The sequence below is a fragment of the Cygnus atratus genome, chromosome 2 (assembly GCF_013377495.2).
Source record: "Cygnus atratus isolate AKBS03 ecotype Queensland, Australia chromosome 2, CAtr_DNAZoo_HiC_assembly, whole genome shotgun sequence".
NCBI lineage: Eukaryota > Metazoa > Chordata > Aves > Anseriformes > Anatidae > Cygnus > Cygnus atratus.
This window is the reverse complement of record NC_066363.1, coordinates 79,680,658-79,702,456: the sequence shown is the minus strand read 5'-3', so window position 1 is coordinate 79,702,456 and position 21,799 is coordinate 79,680,658. Positions and strand designations below refer to the sequence as shown.

Genomic DNA, 21,799 nt, shown 5'->3' with positions numbered 1-21,799 from the left:
ACATGTGAAAGTGAATATAGAGGTATAGAGCGTTCCCCTAATGAAATTTGGAAAACTTGTTTTGTTTCGTTTCATTCCAGAGTCATTTTTGATTACAAAGTGAAGTTTTTCTGTCTCCTCCTCTGTTCATGAAAAGAAGCATTAATGTTAATATCTGTTTATTTTGTTGTACAGGCCACTTTCTGATTCTGAACAGATCAACTTTTTAAAGAAAACAAGACTATATATTCAGCAGCAAAAGTACGATGAAGCAGTAAGTGCGTCTTTGCTATCTATCTTCTAGAAAATTTGAGAACTTCTGCTATATGTAAATATATTTAGATTTGTTTAACTTATATGTAAATATATTTAGATTTGTTTAACTTAAGGACAAATATTTTCTGGTTTCTGATGCACATCTCACTTACCAACACAAATAAAATCCCATTGTAAGTCTCCAAAGTTTTGCATTTCATGACATCAGCTCTATTGAACAATACTGACTTACTCAGTTTTTTCTCATAGTTATTAAACTTTTTGCTACCATTTCACAGTATAGCAGCACACAATGTATGTTTATCTTTTCCGCTGTAAAAAAGGGTAAACTTAAAGAGAAACTAAGGCATACAGATCATAATCATCCTTCCTAGGCTGCTAGTTGCATGAAAAATATGGTGACTTGCTCTGTCGTAGACCCTGCTTTGTTTTGTACTTCTCTTACCTGAACCAATTGTTCATGTTTTTAATTTTGCATTTCACTTTGTCAGAAACTGAGAGCCATATGTGGAATCATTATGTGCTTCGCAAGTCTTGAATACCTTCCTAAGCATTTGCTGCTGCTCACTGAGACAGGGTATTTGATGGTTGCAGTTTGCCAGTGCTTGTATTCTGACATTCACAGAAATAATTTGCAGAGCTAAATGATACAAAGAAGACTTTCATTTTAACAGGTTTTGGTTAGTTACTGACTTTTGTGTGAAAAAGCCCATGAAAAAGTTGAATCTGTACGATTGCATTTAACCTAGCAAATGCATGGAAGAATAATTCTGTTATGTGCTAAGGTTCAGCTCCTTTTTTTTTTTCTTAATATGTTTCTCAGGGTTATAAACTACTGTTTCATGTGCAGAACAACTAAACCTATTTTATAGCTTGTACCTTTTCACTTACATCATTGTAAATTGGAAATAGCTCAGTTGACATCAAGGGATCTATTTTGGTGTGGGAACAGATCTTTTTTATTTCCAAATACTACTTGTCTGTTACAGATTTACTTCTAGGATGTATTTTAATCATTTTCAGTAGTCAAACCTGCAAGTTTGAGTGTTGGGTCATAGAACAGAATCGTAGAAAAATTAAGGTTGGAAAAGACCTTCAAGATCATCTCGTCCAACCATCCCCCTACCACCAATGTCACCCGCTAAACCATGTCCCTAAGCACCACGTCCAACCTTTCCTTGAACACCCCCAGGGATAGTGACTCGACCACTTCCCTGGGCAATCCATTACAATGCCTGACTGCTCTTTCTGAGAAGAAATGTCTCCTAATTGTTTTATTGTTGAAGAGTAGTGCTGTTTGTTCAATTCTTTGTTTTAATTGTTGAAGAGTAGGGGCATGACGTTTCCACTTTTCCACTCACCAGGGACATTGCCCGAATGCCAGGACTTTTCAACTCTGATGGAGGGAGGCTTGGCAACTCCATCAGCCAGTTCCCTCAGGACCCTGGGATTCATGTCATCAGGTCCCATAGACTTGTACCTGTTTAGATTCATCAGGTGGTCTCAAACCTGCTCTTCACTGACAGTGGGTGGGACTTTGATCCCCCAGCCTCCATCTACGGGTTCAGGGAAATGAAAGACTTGGGAAGCCTGTCTACCAGTGCAGATGGAGGCAAAGAAGTTGTTGAGTACCTCAGCCTTCTCCATGTCTGTTGTTACCAATTACTCAGATATAGAAACTCCCTCCTAATGTAAGAAATAGCCACCTATAATCGCTTACACACTACTATTTTCACCCCTCAGTCTATTTTCACAAATGTTAGAGGCGCATGGTGGCCCTCGGGGACTCCTCCTGTCACCCCAGCGCAGCAGCCCGAAGGAAGCTGAGTCCTCTCTTGTGCTCTTCCTCGAGGCTCTGTGCAGAAGGGATGCCACCTCTCACACAAGGGCTGGGGGATGGGAAAGAAGCACTCACACAACCCCTGAGAATCGGCAACAGAGTTCTTTATTGCCAGGACATCCTGCAGGTAAGCTTGCAGGATGCCCATGGTGTTTGGTGGCTCCAAGCTAATGCTTGGGATGGAGCCTGCGCGATGAGTAGGGAGCTCGCCGGGCACTCCAGTGATGCTGCTGGGGCGCTCTGATGGCACAGAGCGAAGACATGCCGGGGTAGTCGCAGGTCTGATCTGGCGGAGGTGGATCCACTTCCATCAGTTCCTCCACATCTGGTGGATCCATCTCCATGGGCTCCACGGCGTTTGGCAGAAGGATAAGCCACTCCTTGCCCGGGGCTGCCCAAACAGGATGCCTTCTGTCCGGAATGTTTTCAGGCCAGGGTGCTGAACCAGGGGGTCGTCCAGTTCCACCCCTAGGTCCCATGCCACTGTCTGGTTGATTTTCATGCATGGGTTTGACGCTGCCGTCCATTTTACAGCCATGCCTGGGTCCCGCACTGTGTTCCGGATTATGGGCACGCCACTGCTCCCCACGGCTGTCTGCCTGATGCTCCTGACTTTGCCCCACGCCACTGTTGTGCCTATAGTAAGGCCCAGGCCCCCTGTTGCTGGGTGTTTGAGGGGCCAGCCTGTTCCCCGCATCGTTGCGGTGCCAATGGTACTGCCTGTATCTGTCTGTGGGCTGGGCGCCAGAGGTCCCTTGGGCACTGGTGTCTCTTGTGCTGCCAGCGCTATCCCTCCACCCACGACACATTTTTTGGTCAGGTGCATTCCTTCTTGGTGCTTCACCGGACTGCATGGCTGTCCTCGCACACCAAGGAGGCCTGCCGCTCGCCTTGCTCTTCTAGTCTTCTTCCTGCCGCACAAGCTGGCAGTCAGAGGGCCTAGATGCTCAGCGAGTGGTGGGCCAGCTGCAGGGGGCCTGTTTTATAGGGCCCAGAGCAAAGGCGGGGCAGTGATGGCCACAGCAAGCCTCTGTGGTGGAGTGGCCCATGCATGGCCAAAGGTGGCTGCGTTGGGAGCGGCCTGGAAGATGCCCTCACGTGGAAGAAGAAGGAGGATTGGGGGGGTTGAGGGCCCCTTTTCTGGGGCTGGCTCCCCCAGGCCATTTGGCTTGCCAGAGAGAAAGGCTGCCCCTTGGCCACAGGGACTGCCCTCCACGTCCCATCCTGTGCCCTGGGTTTATTTTTAACACTGTTTTTTTGTGTAATCTCATTCTATTCTTTACAGAAAAGAACAGAAGCAAGGTGTATCTTCAGCCCCAGTGCCCATGTGCACTTTGTGCTCTGAATGAAGAATTTCTTCCTCACATCACATCTAATCTAAATCTCCCCTCCATTTGTTCAAAGCCATTACTCCTTGTTCCATTGTTACACTCCCTGAGAGAGTCCCTCTACAGCTTTCTTTCATCTGAACTTGGAGTTGCTCAGAGGCCCTAGAGGTCTAGGGACTCAAGACCTCTTATATACGAACTTTACCCCTTGTTTGCTTCAGGTACCCAATGTGTTCATGATCGCTCTTTTGAGTACTAACAAATTAGGGTTGTTCCTGTGCCTGTGCCCATTCTCAGCTTCCTATATAGCAAGATAGAAAGTTCTGTGCATTACCAGTACATTCTGTGCTGGGATTTAGGAGTTTCTTTGCATTCTCAACCCTGCAACTCTTTGCATTTCAAATATGTATTGATATTTGTTTTCTCAGGAATGGTGTGATTTTGGGGGGAGTTTGCCCCTTGGCAGACTCTTCAATAGTTGATGCACTTTTTTCTGTTGATTGAAGTTTTGTCCCAACTTTTTGGTTTAATAGGATCTGTCACCTGTTTTAACTGATAACAGCAAGCAGATGATATCAGCATACTCTAATTCATTTATTTTGAGGAACTTTGTGCCCTTCCAAGTGTTTTATGTGTAAGACTGCTTCTCAAAGGATTTTGACAGCGAGATAAATGTTAAATATTATTGCCCTTATCCTTGTACTTGACCTCTTATCTGATCAAGGCAGATCTGAACTTCTTTTTTCAAATTTCCTAGTACTTTGTGGGTCATAGGGAGTAATGGGACATTATTGATTGACATTTCCTCAAATTGAGCAGGAACTGGAAATCAAGTGCTCCAAGAGAAGAGAGTATTGTTTCTACTGGGAGATGGATGTGATATGTCCACTACTGTGCCTAGCCTTGAGAACCATATCAGGCGAATTAATAGAGACAATTATAATAATAACAAAGGATTTAATGGATACTTGGGCACATAAAGAAGCATCATTATGTGTGCTTAACTTCTTATTATACCCTTCCTTACAGATCTCTCCATCAATCAGAGAATCCTCTGTGACCATAAATTACACAGTTGTTTCCCATCTTTGGGAAAATCACTGGGGTCAGCACACCTGTGTGTAAGGAATGCAACTCACAGTGGGAATACCACCATCTTTATCACGGTGTCTCCCCAGTGGTTACTAAAGGGAAGGAGGTACTGAGCTAGAGCGACTTGTACTTAAACTTAGTACAGCCCAGTATCATCTGTATCCATAGTCATCCTCCTATTTAAATGTGGTGCTCTCAGAAGCTCGTGACTGTTGTTTTTTTCCAGGGGGTCACCTGTAAAGGTCAAATGCTGATGGGACAAACAAGTGGTGTGCTTTACAGAATCACAGAATCATCTAGGTTGGAAGAGACCTCCAAGATCACCCAGTCCAACCTCTGACCTAACACTAACAAGTCCTCCACTAAACCATATCACTAAGCTCTACATCTAAAGGTCTTTTAAAGACCCCCAGGGATGGTGACTCAACCACCTCCCTGGGCAGCCCATTCCAATGCCTAACAACCCTTTCAGTAAAGAAGTTCTTCCTAATATCCAACCTAAACCTCCCCTGGCGCAACTTTAGCCCATTCCCCGTTGTCCTTGCGACCGTGCGTCCGTGCGTCCGTGCGACCAGGCATGTGGGAGAATAGACCAACCCCCACCTCGCTACAGCCTCCTTTAAGGTACCTGTAGAGTGCGATAAGGTCGCCCCTGGGCCTCCTCTTTTCCAGGCTGAACAATCTCAGCTCCCTCAGCTGCTCCTCGTAAGCCTTGTTCTCCAGACCCCTCACCAGCTTTGTTGCCCTTCTCTAGACTCGCTTGAGCACCTCGATGTCCTTCTTGTAGTGAGGGGCCCAAAACTGAACCCAGTACTCGAGGTGCGGCCTCACCAGAGCTGAGTACAGGGGGACAATCACTTCCCAAACCTGCTGGCCATGCTGCTTCTTATGCAAGCCAGGATGCTGTTGGCCTTCTTGGCCACCTGAGCACACTGCTGGCTCCTATTCAGCCGACTATCAACCAGTACTCCCAGGTCCTTCTCAGCCAGGCAGCTTTCCAACCACTCATCTCCCAGCCTGTAGCTCTGCTTGGGGTTGTTGTGCCCCAGGTGCAGGACCCGGCACTTGGCCTTGTTGAACTTCATACAGTTGGCCTCAGCCCATCGGTCCAGCCTATCCAGATCCTCCTGCAGAGCCTTCCTGCCCTCGAGCAGATCGACACACGCACCTAACTTGGTGTCGTCTGCAAACTTACTGAGGGTGCACTCGATGCCCTCATCCAGGTCATCGATAAAGATATTGAAGAGGACCGGCCCCAGCACTGAGCCCTGGGGGACTCCACTAGTGACCGGCCTACAACTGAATTTAACTCCATTCACCACGACTCTCTGGGCCCGGCTACCCAACCAGTTTTTAACCCAACGAAACGTACGCCAGTCCAAGCCAAGAGCAGCCAGTTTCTCGAGGAGAATGCTGTGGGAAACGGTGTCAAAAGCCTTACTGAAGTCAAGGTATACCACATCCACAGCCTTTCCCTCATCCATTAAGCGTGTCACTTTGTCATAGAAGGAGATCAGGTTCGTCAAGCAGGACCTACCTTTCATAAACCCATGCTGACTGGGCCTGATCGCCTGCTTGCCCTGCAAGTGCCGCGTGATGACCCTCAAGATAATCTGCTCCATGAGCTTCCCTGGCACTGAGGTCAAACTAACAGGCCTATAGTTTTCCGGGTCAACCCTCCAGCCCTTCTTGTAGATGGGCGTCACATTTGCTAGCCGCCAGTTGACTGGGACCTCCCCTGATAGCCAGGACTGCTGATAAATGATGGAAAGCGGCTCGGCCAGCTCCTCCGCCAGTTCGCTCAGTACCCTCGGGTGGATCCCATTTGGCCCCATCAACTTGCGTACAGATGGCTGACTTTATGTCCAACAGGAGTCTGAAGCAGTGCACACTCCAGTAGTCGATGTTGGCCAAAACACCATACCTGGCTGTACAGAGGACACATGCCGGGAACAGCAAAACTGCCTGAGCTGCAGTTGTTGTTTGGGTTGATTTGTGGTATGGAGCTTAAGTTACTTCAAACTGTTACTTGCATGTTTTGTCTGTCTCTAGGTATCTCTGTGCAAAACCCTGATTAAGCTTGCTTTGGAAGGCCTGTCGTATTACCATACTTATGACAGATTATTCCTGGGCCTAAGTATCGCAATGGGTTTCGTGGGGTGGACGACTTACGTGATTCTGGTGATTGTCAAGACCCATACCAATTTGACTAAGACTGTCCAGAGTAGTAATAAGGTAGGTCAGAAATATGCAGTGATTTCTCCCTGTTTTCAGTGTTATACGTGTGCCTGGTGCCTTTGTGCAGGAGATCAAACTGCACGCATTCCACTGTTCAGTTCTTTTGACCACACATGGAAACATCTGCTGTAATCCTGCCTGGTGTTATTGTTTGGACCATTAATTAAGATCAGTATTCCAATGCATTACAAGTCAGAATATGCAATACTGTGTTTTCTGAGTTTCTTTCTTACAGTTGTGCATTTTACTAAATGCTAATGCAAATGTAATAATTTAAAACTATTAGAGAATCTATCTATAACCAGAAGTCAATTTTCAGCATTAATTGTAATGAAGTCAGCACTCTGGTAATAGTCATTGTTATACAATGAAGAATACAGACTTTTGGCTTCCATTTTGATTTTTGCTTTCTACTGTAGGGACAAAAAAATTTGCATGTAGATTCTTTTGTTCCTGTCCTCAGTAGTGGTGGGTAATCAGTCTTCAGAAGCCTTGCAATTCCATGATGGCATTTTTAAAATGTATAACCTGTTTTAATTGAAAGGTGAACTTTGTTTTCACAGGTCAGCTTGCACTCTTGCCCTTTACAATTTGCAAGAGTAGAGAAGAAAATATCAAAGAGGAAGCTCTTTATAACAAGGTTAAAATGGCTCGATTTTTCACAAAGTCCAAAATCCTAGGAAATTCATTTTTGTTTCAGTCATTCATCAGAAGAGAGAGACCTCAAAAAGGTGAACTGGCTAAAAGCTAGCATTTCACCAGGGGAAGATTAAAGCTTTACGGAGAGAAACAAACAAACAAACAAACCCTCCCAGACTTAAGAATTTGTTTCAGAATAAAAGAAATTGTTTAATTTGGTAATGAGTATTCCTGTAGCATTTTTACTGCCTTCAGTATATTATTCTGGGAAAATTCCCATCATGCTATCTCGGTGTTTTTACAACTGGCTGAAATTGAGAGAGTCTTGGCTTTTAATGAAAATGATCAAACAGAATTGAATCAGAAAATATTCATAAGCGATGTGCTTCATTACTTAGTTTTTCTTTCATCAAATAATTTAGAAGAAATAGTCCAAGATGCTTATGTTAGATATGAACAAAATAATTACAAAAATTAGACTGAATATCGGACATGTTAAAAGCTTAAGCAAAAATGTAGTATTTTTAGTCAACATCAAATTTCACTTCTAAAATAATTTGTTATTTTCAACAGGTAAAATCTCAAAAATGTTATGCAAAACTTAGGCCAGTGACACTGGTGGGGAAAAAAGAGGTTCCATATGTTGCATGTAGAATTTTTCTTTTCGTTGTTTTAATAACAGGCCCTTTTCTGTAGATTTTTTTTTTTTAGTGTTCATATATATTTAGGGAGTCACAGTGTGAGCCTGACGCTTCTTCTGTGGAAGTTATTTGGTTTATAGATAGTATCAGAGCTACTTAAAGAATATTGCTGAGAAACTAATCTACCATTGACAAATAGTTTTGTGCAAAGCACAGCCGTGTGTATCCAGTAGCAGCCTTTGAATAATGAAACTGCATATCCTGTATATGTCATCTATAAAAGTCTGTGGCTTCTTATGCTGCTTATGAAAAAACATTTTTTTTCTTTTAGAGTGGGGTGTTGTTTCACTGAGAAAGAAGCCCAACCTTTTAATCTAATTTTAAACATTCACAGAAAATGTGAAATCAGTTTCTATCTTCAATGCATGACCAGCTATTGGATTGTATAATCTTTATCTCGATGTGGAATAAAACGTTGATTGTGTGTGTTTACTCATTCAACAATAAATTCCATTGTGTGTATATCATATCTATACATATTCATTTTGTGTACGTGTCAGCAAATGTAAAATTTAAAACTAATGGAACCAAATTGCATTAGGTCAGCTTTCTGTACGACTTTTTTTTTCCTTTAATGGCGTATCTTAGCAGAAATTGTATTTTAAAAATCATTTAGAACTTGCATTTGCTGTCAGCTTAGATCAGGGCAGTTTTATGTCAATTACGTCAGGGAGGAGAACAAAAACTGCTAACCCATCGATGTGACCTGCTAATTTAGTGTCTTGTCTTCTCAGCATATCTAGCGTAGTCGTGTATCCTTTTAAATAACTCATTCAGAGAAACTGGCACTTCTGTTATAAAAGAAAACAGGTTTTTCAGTCATTACCTACCCATTGTGCTGAGGACTGCTCTGCTACTAAAGCTGCCTTCACAACCTCAAGTTGCAATACCGAAAGATAAAATTGTTCATTTAAAACTTGTATGTAATCTTCCTCTACCTGAATGTTCCTAAGGAAGGAAAAGTAGTTCAATGACCAAGTAAAAGGTGGATGGATTGACTGTTTAATGCTCTTCTTTGTGCAAGTGAGAGACCGCTGCTAACTGCTGATTAGTCCCCATCAGCCTGCACTGCTTCTGCAGCAGTCAGCCTTCTGCATCAGCCTTTGCACCAGGAAAAATTGGGTTGGTTCACAGAGCAGCTCCTGCACCACCGTCCTTGCTTTCATCTCCACTTTGTTAGCAGCGAATTGAATTTGGGGCTGGCTTAGCTTAATGCCCAAAAGTGGAAACTGCAGGGGATCGGGAGTAACTTAGGGGAACTTAGCTGTGGAAGGCTAGTGGCAAACCTCCTTCGGTAGCTGCCACTAAATCCTGAAGAGCTGATCTCAGTAGGAGTTGATGTCTTGTATTTTAATCTGTTTCTCTTATAAATGCCTCAAGTAGGAGAAGGAAACATGTGCTAATGGAATTTTCATTAAATGCTTTGACCGTAATGCTGTGAACTTGAATTCAAAAGGTTATGCTTTGAGTCTATTTTTAGAATCTAAATTTAAGAGTTGTTTTTTTCCAAGACTCTTTGTGCTCTGACTTCCACTGGACTTCAAGCATCTGTTGAACTTAAATAGCGTTGCACACATTAGGCTTCCAGATTGTACAAGTGCACTTTGCCTGTGCAGAGTTTACTGCAGGACCCTACGTAGAGCGATATTTAGAAGCAGATCTTCAAATCCTTCTGCAGCTTTTAATTGGGCTGGAAACAGCATCCAGAGTTGTATTCATAGACACGAGGCAGCTCGAGTGGCTGTTCTAACATAGCATTTGCTTTGGGGTGTAACTCACAAGTGGAAAATAGCTTGTAGTTTAAACCATTTCATTGCTGTTTTAGCGTTGTTTGTCTAATCATTTGTTTTTCAGGAATCTACAGTGCTCTTGTACGGTTTTACATTTGTTGGGATGATGATAACATTTTTCCTGTTGATTCAAACGTGTCCTTGGACATACTACATATACTGTCTGTTGCCAGTACCTGTGTGGTATGCAGTTATGAGAGAGTGAGTAAAGAATATGTTTTACAAATCATGTTTTTTAAAATCAGGTTCATGTGTCCTTTTTGTTGATAATTAAATTATTTCTGTAAGTTTGGGAGAAAAATAGATACAACTGTAATTAAATTTGCTGAAATGTTTTCTGAGACATTCCAGAGTACTCTGGTTTATATTTCACTTGACATATAGAACAGTTTCCAAACAGGCTAATGCAGCTGCCAGTTCTAGCAGATATCTTTTCTTTTAGCAAAAATAAATTCATGTTATTCCAAGATGAGATGTTTTCAGTACTTTGGAACAAACAGGTGCTAAAATCTTGACCAAAAATGGGTAAAATGGAGCGGGTTGTTCCTTTTCTTAAGTTATTCTGAAATGGTCTGATCCTGGAAATGTTAGGTATGCTGAACTCCAGCTGCTTTTGGAGAAGATGTGCTAGTCATATTGAGGATTGTGCTCTGATACTGAAGTGAACTGTTCTTGCTTGGCTTTAACTTGACTAAATATCTCATGTCCAACAAGACTTCTTCCTTTCTGTTTTCTATTACTTCCATAATCTGCTGGCAATTCTGTAGATACCAACTAGGTATTATTCAGGGAAAATGAGACCAACTGCAGTTAGATAATGAGCTGCCTCATAAAACACTGGAAGAGCTAACTGTTTTTTTTTTCCCTCTGAAGCATGTGAATGTTTCATCAGTTATGATGGACATTAAACACAGCATAACCAAAGATGTTCATAAACTCAGAGTCAATTTGGATAAAAAGCAATCTGAAGCTTGTCCAAATACTCATGAAGATATGCCAGAAATGGGAGGGAAAAAACTGAAGGGTTTTATTGTAGGTTTTATATGAAATAAAACTGGGCAGAAGGAGCCTCAGGCCATCACCCAATCTTGATTTCTAGCTGCAGACAGGATCTGCAATACCTTGGTCATTTCTTGTGCTCTGACCCCTCACCCCTGCCCTTCAAAGCAGTAAAATTTTATATTATTTCTGTTGTGTTACAATAATGATTATTGTGTTCCGTCATTTTGAACAGATTTCATGTTATTCAAAACCTCGCTGCAAATCTCTGGTCACTTCCAATCAGTCGGTCTCTAGGATTCATCTTGATTTCTATAGTGGGAATTGAAATACTAGTAAGTATCTTATTTGTGTGTATCAGCAGGGTATCTCATTGCTGCCATTTCTCTCTTTGAGGAATTGCAGGTTTTATTAATGTGCTTGGTTTTCAATCTTACATTGAATTTTCTTTATTAGGTTTTCAGCTTTTTCTACCGCTCTACACTCACTGTGGGTCTTCTTGTGTTTGCTGGCTGGCCAGTGATCACACAGCTGTGGGTTCAAGCAAAGGTACTGTATGGCTTTTCTTGCTTTACTTAACAACAACAACAACAAAAACATTTTAAATGACTGGCAGATGATTGCAACTTAGGGTGTTGGGATTCATCTCTTTTGTAACACTGCTTCTGATTCTTTTTCAGTTATGCTCTAACTCTGATCTTTGTCAGCAGCACGTAGCAAAGCAAGGGAATTTCATGTGATTTGGGTAGAATTCTCATATACAAGACAAGCAATAGGATTGGTTAAGAATCAAAACTGATTTGACAGACATTTTGACTGACAGCTGTCATGCATTCTAGTCTACAGTGATTTTAGGCAAGAACAGTTGTAATCTTTCTAGATTACAACTTGACAGAATTCTAGTTTTTTTCCTGGAGTCCAGTATCCTGGCTGTCACTGTCATGTATCATGCTTCTGTTCTCGTTCCAGGATAGCTATGAGCTAGCTATCAGTTTTCTGTTGTTAGTGACAAAAAGAATGATTGGTTTAAAGTCATATGAAGTGCACATCATTTATCGAATTGTCATAGTGACAAAAGCATTGACATACATGACTGGTGAAAATGCCACCATTTAAGAAATATATCTTTTTAATTAAAAAAAAAAAAAAAGAAATAACTGAAAAATGCTTGTCATGTCTTTATTGTCCGCAGTCAAATGGCGTGTATTGTTCCTCAGAGGCAGTTTCCTCTACTGCTTTTCACAGGAAAAAAACTCCTCTGCTTCAGTAGATAAGGGTGTGAAGTGGCACAATCTTTAATATAAGAGACAGTTGTTCCATTAGTTTGTTGAAACTTCTCTTACCTTGCAGAATACCTAAAACCTAGAGGTCTGGGGTAGCATTAGCATTTTAATTGCAATAAAAATTTGTACCCAAATTGCTAAGTCTTGCTTTGCAAGAACTGTTGTGATGTAGGCTTCTCTTCGCTTTCTTTTATTGTATCTCAGTAATCAAGTAACACGTCTTAAAATTGGGTGTACAAAGAAGACACTTTCTAGCCCTGAAAATATCTTTTCAGGGACTAGAATCTGACATGAGCTTGAAAATTTTAAGTGATGTATCTCTTCCCGACTACTGAAAATAAAACACCTGAGAGTTTTCTTTTTCCTCATAGCAGAGAATTTAGGGAACTAGTTAGGTGATTATGGTAGGTAAATCAAATGACATTCAGATACAAAGACTGGAAAATGTTACCATATTGCTAGAGACTGGCGATTAGTTAGCTGCTGCAATCTTCTGATGAGATTACGGTTTCATTCCTTTCTTCCATAAGGTTACTCAGCAGCTTTCTGGTTACTGCGATGTGCATGAAGGCCACGCTTTGAGAAAACGCTTTTAAGAATAAAAATTAAAGCTTAGCTTTAATTCTCATTGTCTTTGATAGGATTTTGACAGCTGTGTAAATGAGTTTCTTTTTTGTATTAAATCAAAGCGCTGTAATTCAAATGACCTTGTGGCCTTTTACAGTTAATCTTATTATTGATATGTATGTGGGGTTTTTGTCTGTTGGGAGGTGCTTGTAGCTGTTGGTAGTTCACTGAATTTTTTGTTTTTTGTCTGTCCACGTGATGATTGTTTGTCCATATGGCCTCCAAAAATCCCATTTGTTTTTGTTTCTTTTAGACAACAACATTGATCTGGACTGTTCTGTGTGCACTCCTGGCAGTATTTCCTTTAATGCCTGTTGTAGGAAGAGAACCAAACATTCCTCTGGTGTAAGAATCTTGTCTTGCTGTTTAAGAGTTTTATTTCCCTCTTTGATATTCAAAATTTAGACCGACTTGATATATGTGAGGAGTTGTGTTATTGAAAGCTGGCTGAGACAGATATTGAAATTCAGAATTTAAGTAATATGATTATAGAGACGTTGGTTAGTCACTAATGTCAATTAGAAGAGACTTTTAATTCTCTTGCAGTACTTCAAAGAATGCCAAATCCATTTGCTTTTTGCATTATTCTGTGATTTCTTGTGGAGGGAAACATTTTTCACAATACCAGAATTGGCAAATTGTATATGAAAATAAAGTTGTCATTAAAGGAGGAGCTTCACTGGGGTACAGACATGGGAAATAGCAGTGACATGTGAATACGAATATTTATTCAAAAGCAGTTTACTTTGACAGCATCTTTCTGAATTTCTCCATCCGATTTTAAATACTTTGTCTTTGAATAACTTTCTGTAACTAATGAGTTATTCAGAGAAATTGAACAAATAGGGTCACGAGAGCTCTCCTATTGTGTGCTACTCTTTCATCATAGAGGCATTCTCTTTTATCCGGAAGCAGGCCAGTTAGTTGGCCTGAAGGAGTTAGGCTTGTGTTATCCTTGTAGTTACTGCAGAGAGACTTGGATTGACCTAGACTGAAAGGGCTCCTTCTGCTGTCTGACAGAAGATACTGTGCCCCATGGGAGTCAGGGTGCCCGATCCTCAGTAAAATATGGGTTGAGGGCAGCAATATATGATTGCAGATAGAATAAAGAGCCCATATATTTTCAAAATTATTTACGTTCTGCCTCAATATTTTTCACTGTAATTTAAATCTATCCATCGAAAACCTTTGGTGCTTGGGCATATTAGAAATATTCAAGACAGATTAGTGATGGCTGTAGTACCACCTCTTGGCTGTATATACGGATATGTATTTCTGCTGGTTGTGAGCTTTTTTATTCTTTATAACAGCTTAGCATAGCTTAGAAATCAAAATGGAATTAAATTACCTTCAAGTCTTCCTCCCTGACACTTCTTTACATTCACCTTACCCTGGCTGTACATCTTCCTATTTATTTCTCTAATGAAACATTGTGCCTCTAATACAGCTTGTACGCGTCTGAATCTTGTCAAGGGGGTTTTGAAATTGCAAAGCCTTGAAGCAGCAATTAAAAGTATATGTTTATGTGACACTTCATGATATTGAAGATAAGGAGATACTGGAAGAGAAGATACCACAGGATGAAATTAGAGTGCCAGTGAGAAATAGGTGCATTTATTAAATCTGTTCTTGAACACTGGCACTATAGGTCAGGCCAGCGCTTCTTCAGGACATTAATAGAACTTGCACAGTATGGTCCTGACTGAACTCCGTCATAAAAAGGAAGCATACAAGAGGTGAATGCAGGGTTGCATGACCCAGGAGGAACGTAGACATGATTGTTTCAGTGTGCAGGATGGGTTAGGATGCCGTACAGGAGCTGAAGGAAAACTAGGGAAAATGTGGACTCCGCTGTTCATTGGGACAGGGGACTTGGTGGCAAAGGACTTGGAACAGACTAAAGCCTTCCTTGCCTCTGTCGTTATTGGTAAGACTGACCTTAAGGATCCACAGCCTTCAGGCCCATGACCTGCAGGAAAGTCTGGAGCAAGGACAACTTCCTTTTAGTGGAAGAGGATCAGGTTAGGGAATGCTTTATTTGGAGGATCCAGGGAACTACAGGCTGGTTAGTCTCGCATCAATCACTGGGAAAGGCAATGAAGCAACTAATCCTGGAGACAAACCATTTCCAAACATATGAAGAAAAAGAAGGTTATTGGGAGTGGTCAACATGAATTTACGAAGGGGAAATTGTGCTTGACCAACATGACAGCCTTCAAAGATGAGATGACTGGCTGACTGAACAAGGGGAGAGCAGTGGATACGGTTTATTTTGATTTTAGCAAGCCTTTTAGTATGGTCTTCCGTAACATCCTCATACAAAAACTGATAACATACAGGCTAGGTCAGTGGACAGTGAGGCGGACTGAAAACTGGCTGAACTTTCAGGTTCAAAGGGTTGTAATCAGTGACACAAAGTCCAGGTGGAGGCCAATCAGTAGTGGTGTACACTAGGGGTTGGTACTGGAGTCAGTACTGTTTTGATATCTACATTATTGACCTGTTTGATGGGATAAAATGTACCCTCAACAAGTTTGCAGGTGATACAAAACTGCGAGAAGTGGTTGATTCACCAGATGGATGTGCTGCCATTCAAAGGAAGCTCAGTAGGCTGGAGAAATGAGCAGACATGTCCCTTGTGAAGTTGAGGAAAGGGAAATGCGAAGTCCTGCACCTGAAGAGTAATAACCTTATGCATCAGGCAGGCTGAGGGCTAACTGGGTTGACCATGAGCTCTCACTGTGCTCTGTGCCTCAAAGAAGGCCAATGGTGCCCTGGGCTACTTTAGGGCGAGCATTGCCAGCAGGTCAGGGATGGTGATTATTGTTCTCTGCCCAGTCCTGGTGAAACACATCTGGATTGCAGAGCCAGTGCTGGAACATCTGTCATATGAGGAGAGATTGGTAGCTGAAATCAGGTATCCTGGAGAAGACTCAGGAGGGTCTTATCCAAGTATGTGTATACTTGAATGGGGGAGAAGAGTAAAGATGACAGATTCAGATTCTTCTCAGTGGTATCCAGTGAAAAGACAAGAAATGGGCACAAATCCAGGTACACAAAATTCCATTTAAACATAAGAAACTTTTTTTTTACACCGATTAAAATGGTCAAAGACTGGATCAGGTTGCCCAGACAGGTTGTAGAGGTTTTGTTGTTGGAATTATTCAACACCCAAGTGGACATTGCCCTTAGCAGCCTGTGGAAATTGGCACTGCTTTGAGTAGGGAGTTAGACTAAGTTGCTCTCCAGAGGTGCCTTCCAATCTTCATTCTGTAAGTGAATAGCCTGCAGTTGTGTTACTGTTCTGGCTAGATCATTACCTGAAAATTACTATTGTAATGCAATTAAGCAGACCGATTTTATTGAATATGAGCTATTTGTACTTTTTTGTTATGCCTGAGACAACACAATGAGTGGAGCAATCACAAATGGACATTTTGGTCAGTAGCCTCTACATGGTGATGCCAAAAGACAAATGGTGGTAATTGAAAAACTAAAAATGATGGGTAACAAAGCACGTACGTGGCCAAAATGGTGATTTTTGCCACTATCCAAAAAGAATGTAAGTCTGTATTTGTGGATGATAAGCTTGTAAAAAAAAAAAAAGTACATGACTCTGAATTTTGTTTTTCCAAAGCTGGATGTTAAAATTCCTTTAATGTATTCTGTCTTGATACTGTAACAAGTTATTTTATCTTAGTGAAGAAGACGTCTATGAAAAAGTCCTGATTTGTTAATTTTGGTGTAATTTCTGAGGATTTTATTGTTCTTTTGTTTTTATAGAATAGCAACTGGTTTGCTGACTCTTTTGATCTCTGGCTTCTCCTTGGCGTCTTCATGTAAAAGTGAAAATAAGTACAGAAATAATGAAGATATGAAAGTACATTTTTATCAGGTCGGTTGCTACTTTACAGTAATTCTCAATGTTAGTGTTTCTATGTGCAATTTTTTTTGTACTTTAAGAACCTTTTCCTACCAAAGCCACAATTTTCAAAAAGAAATTGGTTGTTGCTGAGTTTTCTCCGTAACTGCTGTCTTCAAGAGGACTGTACGCTCATGGTAATACACATTTTTAAATCTCATAATGTGTTCCCAAAAGCTCTTCCTTTATGTGCATTGGTACCTAAATGTGCATGCACATTGTGATGCTCTACTCCAAGAATTTGATGCTCTACTCCTGCCTTCAGTCTGTGTATTTAACTCCCACTGACCTTTGCAGGACTGTCCATGCACACTAAGGACAAGCTTGTTGGTTCAGGGTTTATTTCCAGTTTCTGGGTGGCTGTTTGAAAAATAACTGCGAGACTGATACTGAGCTGCTTTTCTGTTCATTAAAACTTCTTTCAGATGAAAGATGAGATTTTTCTTCGCAGCTTCATAAAATAGGTAGATCTTTTCATACTTGGTGCTAATTAAGTTCTAGAGAGCTTTTAAGATTTTAATAATACTTTGCATGTCTGCAGTCCTCATTTTTTAAAAAACTTGCTACAAGATAATGGTTTTATTTTAGGACTAACGGTGTTTCTTAAAAGCTTTATTGGTTATGACTTGTATGCTGGAATTTCCTGTTGAGCTAAGCAATGCATTCGTTATATTTTCTTTTTAGGTATGGAGCTCAAATTGGTTAAGAGGAGGTGGGGAAAGAATACTGAAGTCTTAAAATGCCTTTACCTGAGCATGCATGTACTTATGATGTGGTGGTGGTTTCTCTTGACTTTTTCAGCTTAAGCTAGGAAAGGAAGTATTGGTTCCTGTCTTAAACATTTAAGACAGACATTTCCAGTATATAATCAGCCGTGGATTTCTCACTGGAAAGCTCAGAAACAACTTATAATGGGGGAGTGGGAGTGCTCTTAGGTGGGCCAAGGTCAACCCGCCACACAACTGTGACAGCATCTCAGCAGTGTAACTTTGTGGAGAAACTCACAAACGAGGAGGAGGATGAAATAGATCAGTAGTCAAAGAGTAATGCCAGATGCTTCTTGAGCCAGCTTCAGAGATTCAGGAAATTCTGTGAGCCCTGCGATACTTATTTAGATGAAAAGGGTCTGCCTGCTTGTTCAGGGAGAAACATCTTCCTTTTAGTCCCAAGCTGTAAGAAGATCATAAAGCTCCTCAATTTGCTCCTTAATCAGGGGATATTTTTACAATAATGACATCTCATTACTGTTATCTGTTAGGTTTTTATTTCAATAGCTTTCTTAGGAGTGACAAATCTGGGCTCCATCATTCACTCTCTGGATGAGGAAAGGATTGGGAAGGAAGAACATTTAGACTCAGAGGGGGAAAAGAACATTACAGAGCCGTTACATATGTTCCTCGGTTAAGAGCTTGTTTTGTGGTTAAAATTTATTTGGTTGCTCTGAAATGTACAGGAATGCTAAAGGAAAACGTCTGTCATAACACTGGTGTCATTTCTAGACACTGGAATTCCCTTGTTCTCCCTTTACTTTTTCTTTTGAGTTGGAGTTTTCAGAGGGGCTGGGGTGGGAGGAGTCAAAAATGCTGATCTGGAGCATTTTGAGCTCTCGAGTTCAAGACACAACTCCTGGGCAGTTTTAAGGGTGAGATGCATCTTCTCATCAGACAAGGCCTATTTTATAAAGGCAGCGGTCAGGTTACTGATGCTCCTACACATAAGCACACACAGTCAGGTTCTTGCTTTGCATCTGAGAAGGGATTTCTTGAGAACAGTTTCTGCAGCTCCCCCACGTGTGCTGTTTGGAAGCTGTCACTGGAAGTAATGCTTTCCTCTGATATGTGTTACTACTTAGGAGAAAAAGAGTGGTTGCTTGATGATTCTTATTCTTCATTTTGGTGAACGAAAGGATAGATTCATTTGCTATGGTTCGTTCTTCTTGGTGTGCTCCTTTCCTGTCAAGTGTTGATTGAAGTAGAAGGAAAAATACAGTGTCCCTCATGAGCAGTCTTTAAGTTATGCCTTGGGATTCCCTTAGCAACTTTGCCAACCTGTCTTTATAGGTTCCGCTCTGACCAAAAGCCTTTGGACTACCCAAGAGAGAAGGAATAACTGGAGGTTCTAGTTCTTTCAGCAAAAAAAACCCTGGTGATCTGGCCTAACTTCTCTTACCAGGATCCCTTGACTCCTCTTTTTTCAGTCCCTTTCTTCCTTGTTCTGGTACTGTCTGCATGCAAGACCCCTCTTTTGAATCTTTCATTTCAAATTTTCAATCACTCATCTCAAATTTTTGCATCTACTCATTTAGGATGAGATGCATTTTCATACAAGAAAGCAGATAATATTTCCTAAAGACTCAAGTAGTTCTTTAAAGCCATTTGCCCGAGTTGTTCGCCACAAGTTATTTTGGAATTGCATCTCAATAAAGATGCTTCCCTTTTCAGTTTTCTTCCTATGTCAGAGAAGGAAAGGGGTTCAGCATTGCTTAGGCTTTTTTTGTTGTGCTTATTTTTTTTTCTTCAGCAGACAGCTTTCTTCTTTCTTGTCCAAGTGAGCTTCCTTCTCCATCTGAGAATTAGCCTGTAGTGAAGATGCCATGTCTGGTAAGGAACAAAGCTTGTTCCATTACGTTAATTGTTCCCCCTTTTGGCAAAAGGAGACGAAACTAAAAATAATAATAATTATTTTTTTAATGGCAGCTTGTATGTAGCCATCCCCAGAGATGATAAATACCTCGGGTCCAGTCCTGAGCTGTATATTTTTGTCTTGGTTTCTCCATGCATGGGACAGAGTATATTTCCTGGCAAATGAGTATGAACTACCTACCTGTATGGATCTGAGAGTCCGTTTACAGGCTACACATTCGTTTACTGGCTTTTGTAGGTATTCATCATGGATTTCCAACACTTGTCTTAGCCTTAAAGAAACAAAAAAAGACAGACAACCAAACATTATGATCAAAAAGATTTGTCAACTGAAGTGTTATAAATAAAAGAAAAAATACAGGATTAATTAATTATATTTACATTTACAGTTGTAACAAAATCTTCGGTTTTGTTCAGACCTAGTTTTGTAGTTTTGATATATGTCACTGTCTGCTTGAGGCAGAAGGATACTAATTACTTCCCTATTGTTTCTGAAAATTGTCAAGAGTTTCTTAGGTTTTCTTTTGATATCATTAAAGCGGGAATAACACTTTTTTTCCCAAATTTGGTTTGCTGTGGCAAGGAGAGCATTGGTTTCTGGTTAATGCCACATCTGTCTTTTAGAAGGCTTTGGGAGTGCTTAAAAATGAGTTAGTTATAATCCATCAGCTAGACTGCTGCAGTGTTTACTGTACAACTTCATTTTTCTGGAGTGAATGTCAGTTTAGCTCTTTGCCAGCAGTTTCATAGCTGAGGTCCAGTTCTTGTTGTACCAAAATCACTGCTGTTCCCACTGGCTGATAAGGCTGGGCCAAGCTGTTATTCCTATGAGACTTGAGCTTCCTGTGGGTCCAGGGCGGGCAGTTGATTGGTTTTCTTCTTTCAATTACTTAAAACCCGAGTAGGAATCCATGTCATATCTATGGAGTTAGGGGACAGGAGGGGTATTTTCAGCCAGCCTTGTATGCAGTCCAGCAGATGATGCTGGTTCTTGGACCATCCTGTCTGTGGGCTGTTGTCACGTGTGGTGCTCAGAAAAGTTGCTGGCAAGGACGTGCAGGGACTGCAGATGTCACTCTTGGTTTCCTCTTTCTAGCTGAGACCTGCAGATGACCATTTCTCAGAGGCCAGCTCTCAGGCTGTTCAAGAAGAATCTCTGAACTAAAAGGAGGTGTGCAGGAGGAAGGAAGACAGGTTCTTAGCTGGAGACCTCTCTTTACATCTCCAAGTTGCTTCTGTGTTGTTCCACAGTCCCGGAGATGTCAACGAAAGCTGGGAGCACTTTGAACATCAGCTAAACTGTGAACACAAATCTCAGAAGCAGACGCTGAGCACCGCCCCAGGTCTAGCATAGATCTAGCAGCAGTAAATGGGGTTTTACTGATGTGCCCAGATCATCAGTAATCTTACAAGGCACAAGTTATATTATGCGTGATGACTCAAAGTGACTTCACCAGTGACTAGGAGGTAGCAGGGGGGATTACCAGAGCTCGTGACACTCAAAGAAGTTGAAAAGATATGTCAAAGGGGAGAGGGGATCTGGCCTTGATGCAGTGAAAAGATCCCAGATAAACATCAGAGGTCTAAAAGGGCCAATTATCTGAGCTTTTGAAGGCATAATGGTTTGACCTGGTTTGGTCACATAGAAATACAAGTTACATTTTCATGTGCTCTGAAATTAAGCAGAACCAGCAGATACTGAGCACCTCTGAAACTGGGCCAAGAAAGGGTGCTGACTGCCAAATATATCCTCTGGGCAGGTACCACTAAATGTCAGGATGGGAAGTGGCAGCTATTCCTATGGTAAAAAGTTAAGGCTGGGAACATTGTTTAGTTGCTTTGCCTTAAAAAAAAACACAACAGCAATTAGATCTTGCAATGCTATTTTAAAGCACGTTTGCAAAGTGCCGTGTATGCTTGATTTGCCTTTAGTGGAACTGTGGAGTTGTGAACAAATAGCAGTAATTAAAAACTTGGCTCAAACATTTTCTTGAATAATTGTCTGCTTTGAAAAATAACTGACTCATGGGGTAATGTCCCTAAGGGTGTGCTTTATTTTGTTTTTTTTTTTGGGGGGTGCTCCTACCAGATGACTGATTGGCGCCTCCTGAATTAGTCCAAAACAAAAACCCTTTCCATCTTCTGTGTTTTTCCAGAGCAGAGGCAAGTGTGCTGCCCCTGCAAAGCTCTTAACTATCCTTTCCCTTCACCCTGGGCCTGATCCTGCAGCAGAGCCAGAAGTTCTGCTGGTTCTTCATGGCTGCCATGCGAGGACAAATGCTCTTCTGCCTATTTGTTCTGTGTTTGGTTGGTTCTTTTTTTCACATTTGCACTTATTTTAAGAAAAATATAGGAGGAGGAGGATGTGGGAAGGTGATAAATGGGGTTAGCTTATAAAAAGGGAATTCCATGTTGAGCTTTGATTCGTTGGAGGATTCTCACT

General features: G+C 41.3%; 1 protein-coding gene across 4 annotated transcripts in view; it reads left to right on the top strand.

The window, feature by feature from the left end:
* PIGN (phosphatidylinositol glycan anchor biosynthesis class N) overlaps positions 1 to 21,799 on the top strand; it is a 111,179-nt gene that overhangs the window by 63,400 nt on the left and 25,980 nt on the right. For all 4 annotated transcript variants that reach the window (XM_035552757.2, XM_035552753.2, XM_035552754.2 and 1 more), the window contains exons 13-19: positions 175 to 253; positions 6,568 to 6,750; positions 9,948 to 10,084; positions 11,118 to 11,217; positions 11,339 to 11,431; positions 13,046 to 13,137; positions 16,576 to 16,687. In XM_035552757.2, coding sequence (XP_035408650.1) covers positions 175 to 253; positions 6,568 to 6,750; positions 9,948 to 10,084; positions 11,118 to 11,217; positions 11,339 to 11,431; positions 13,046 to 13,137; positions 16,576 to 16,687 — 796 coding nt within the window. The remainder of the gene's footprint in view (positions 1 to 174; positions 254 to 6,567; positions 6,751 to 9,947; positions 10,085 to 11,117; positions 11,218 to 11,338; positions 11,432 to 13,045; positions 13,138 to 16,575; positions 16,688 to 21,799) is intronic.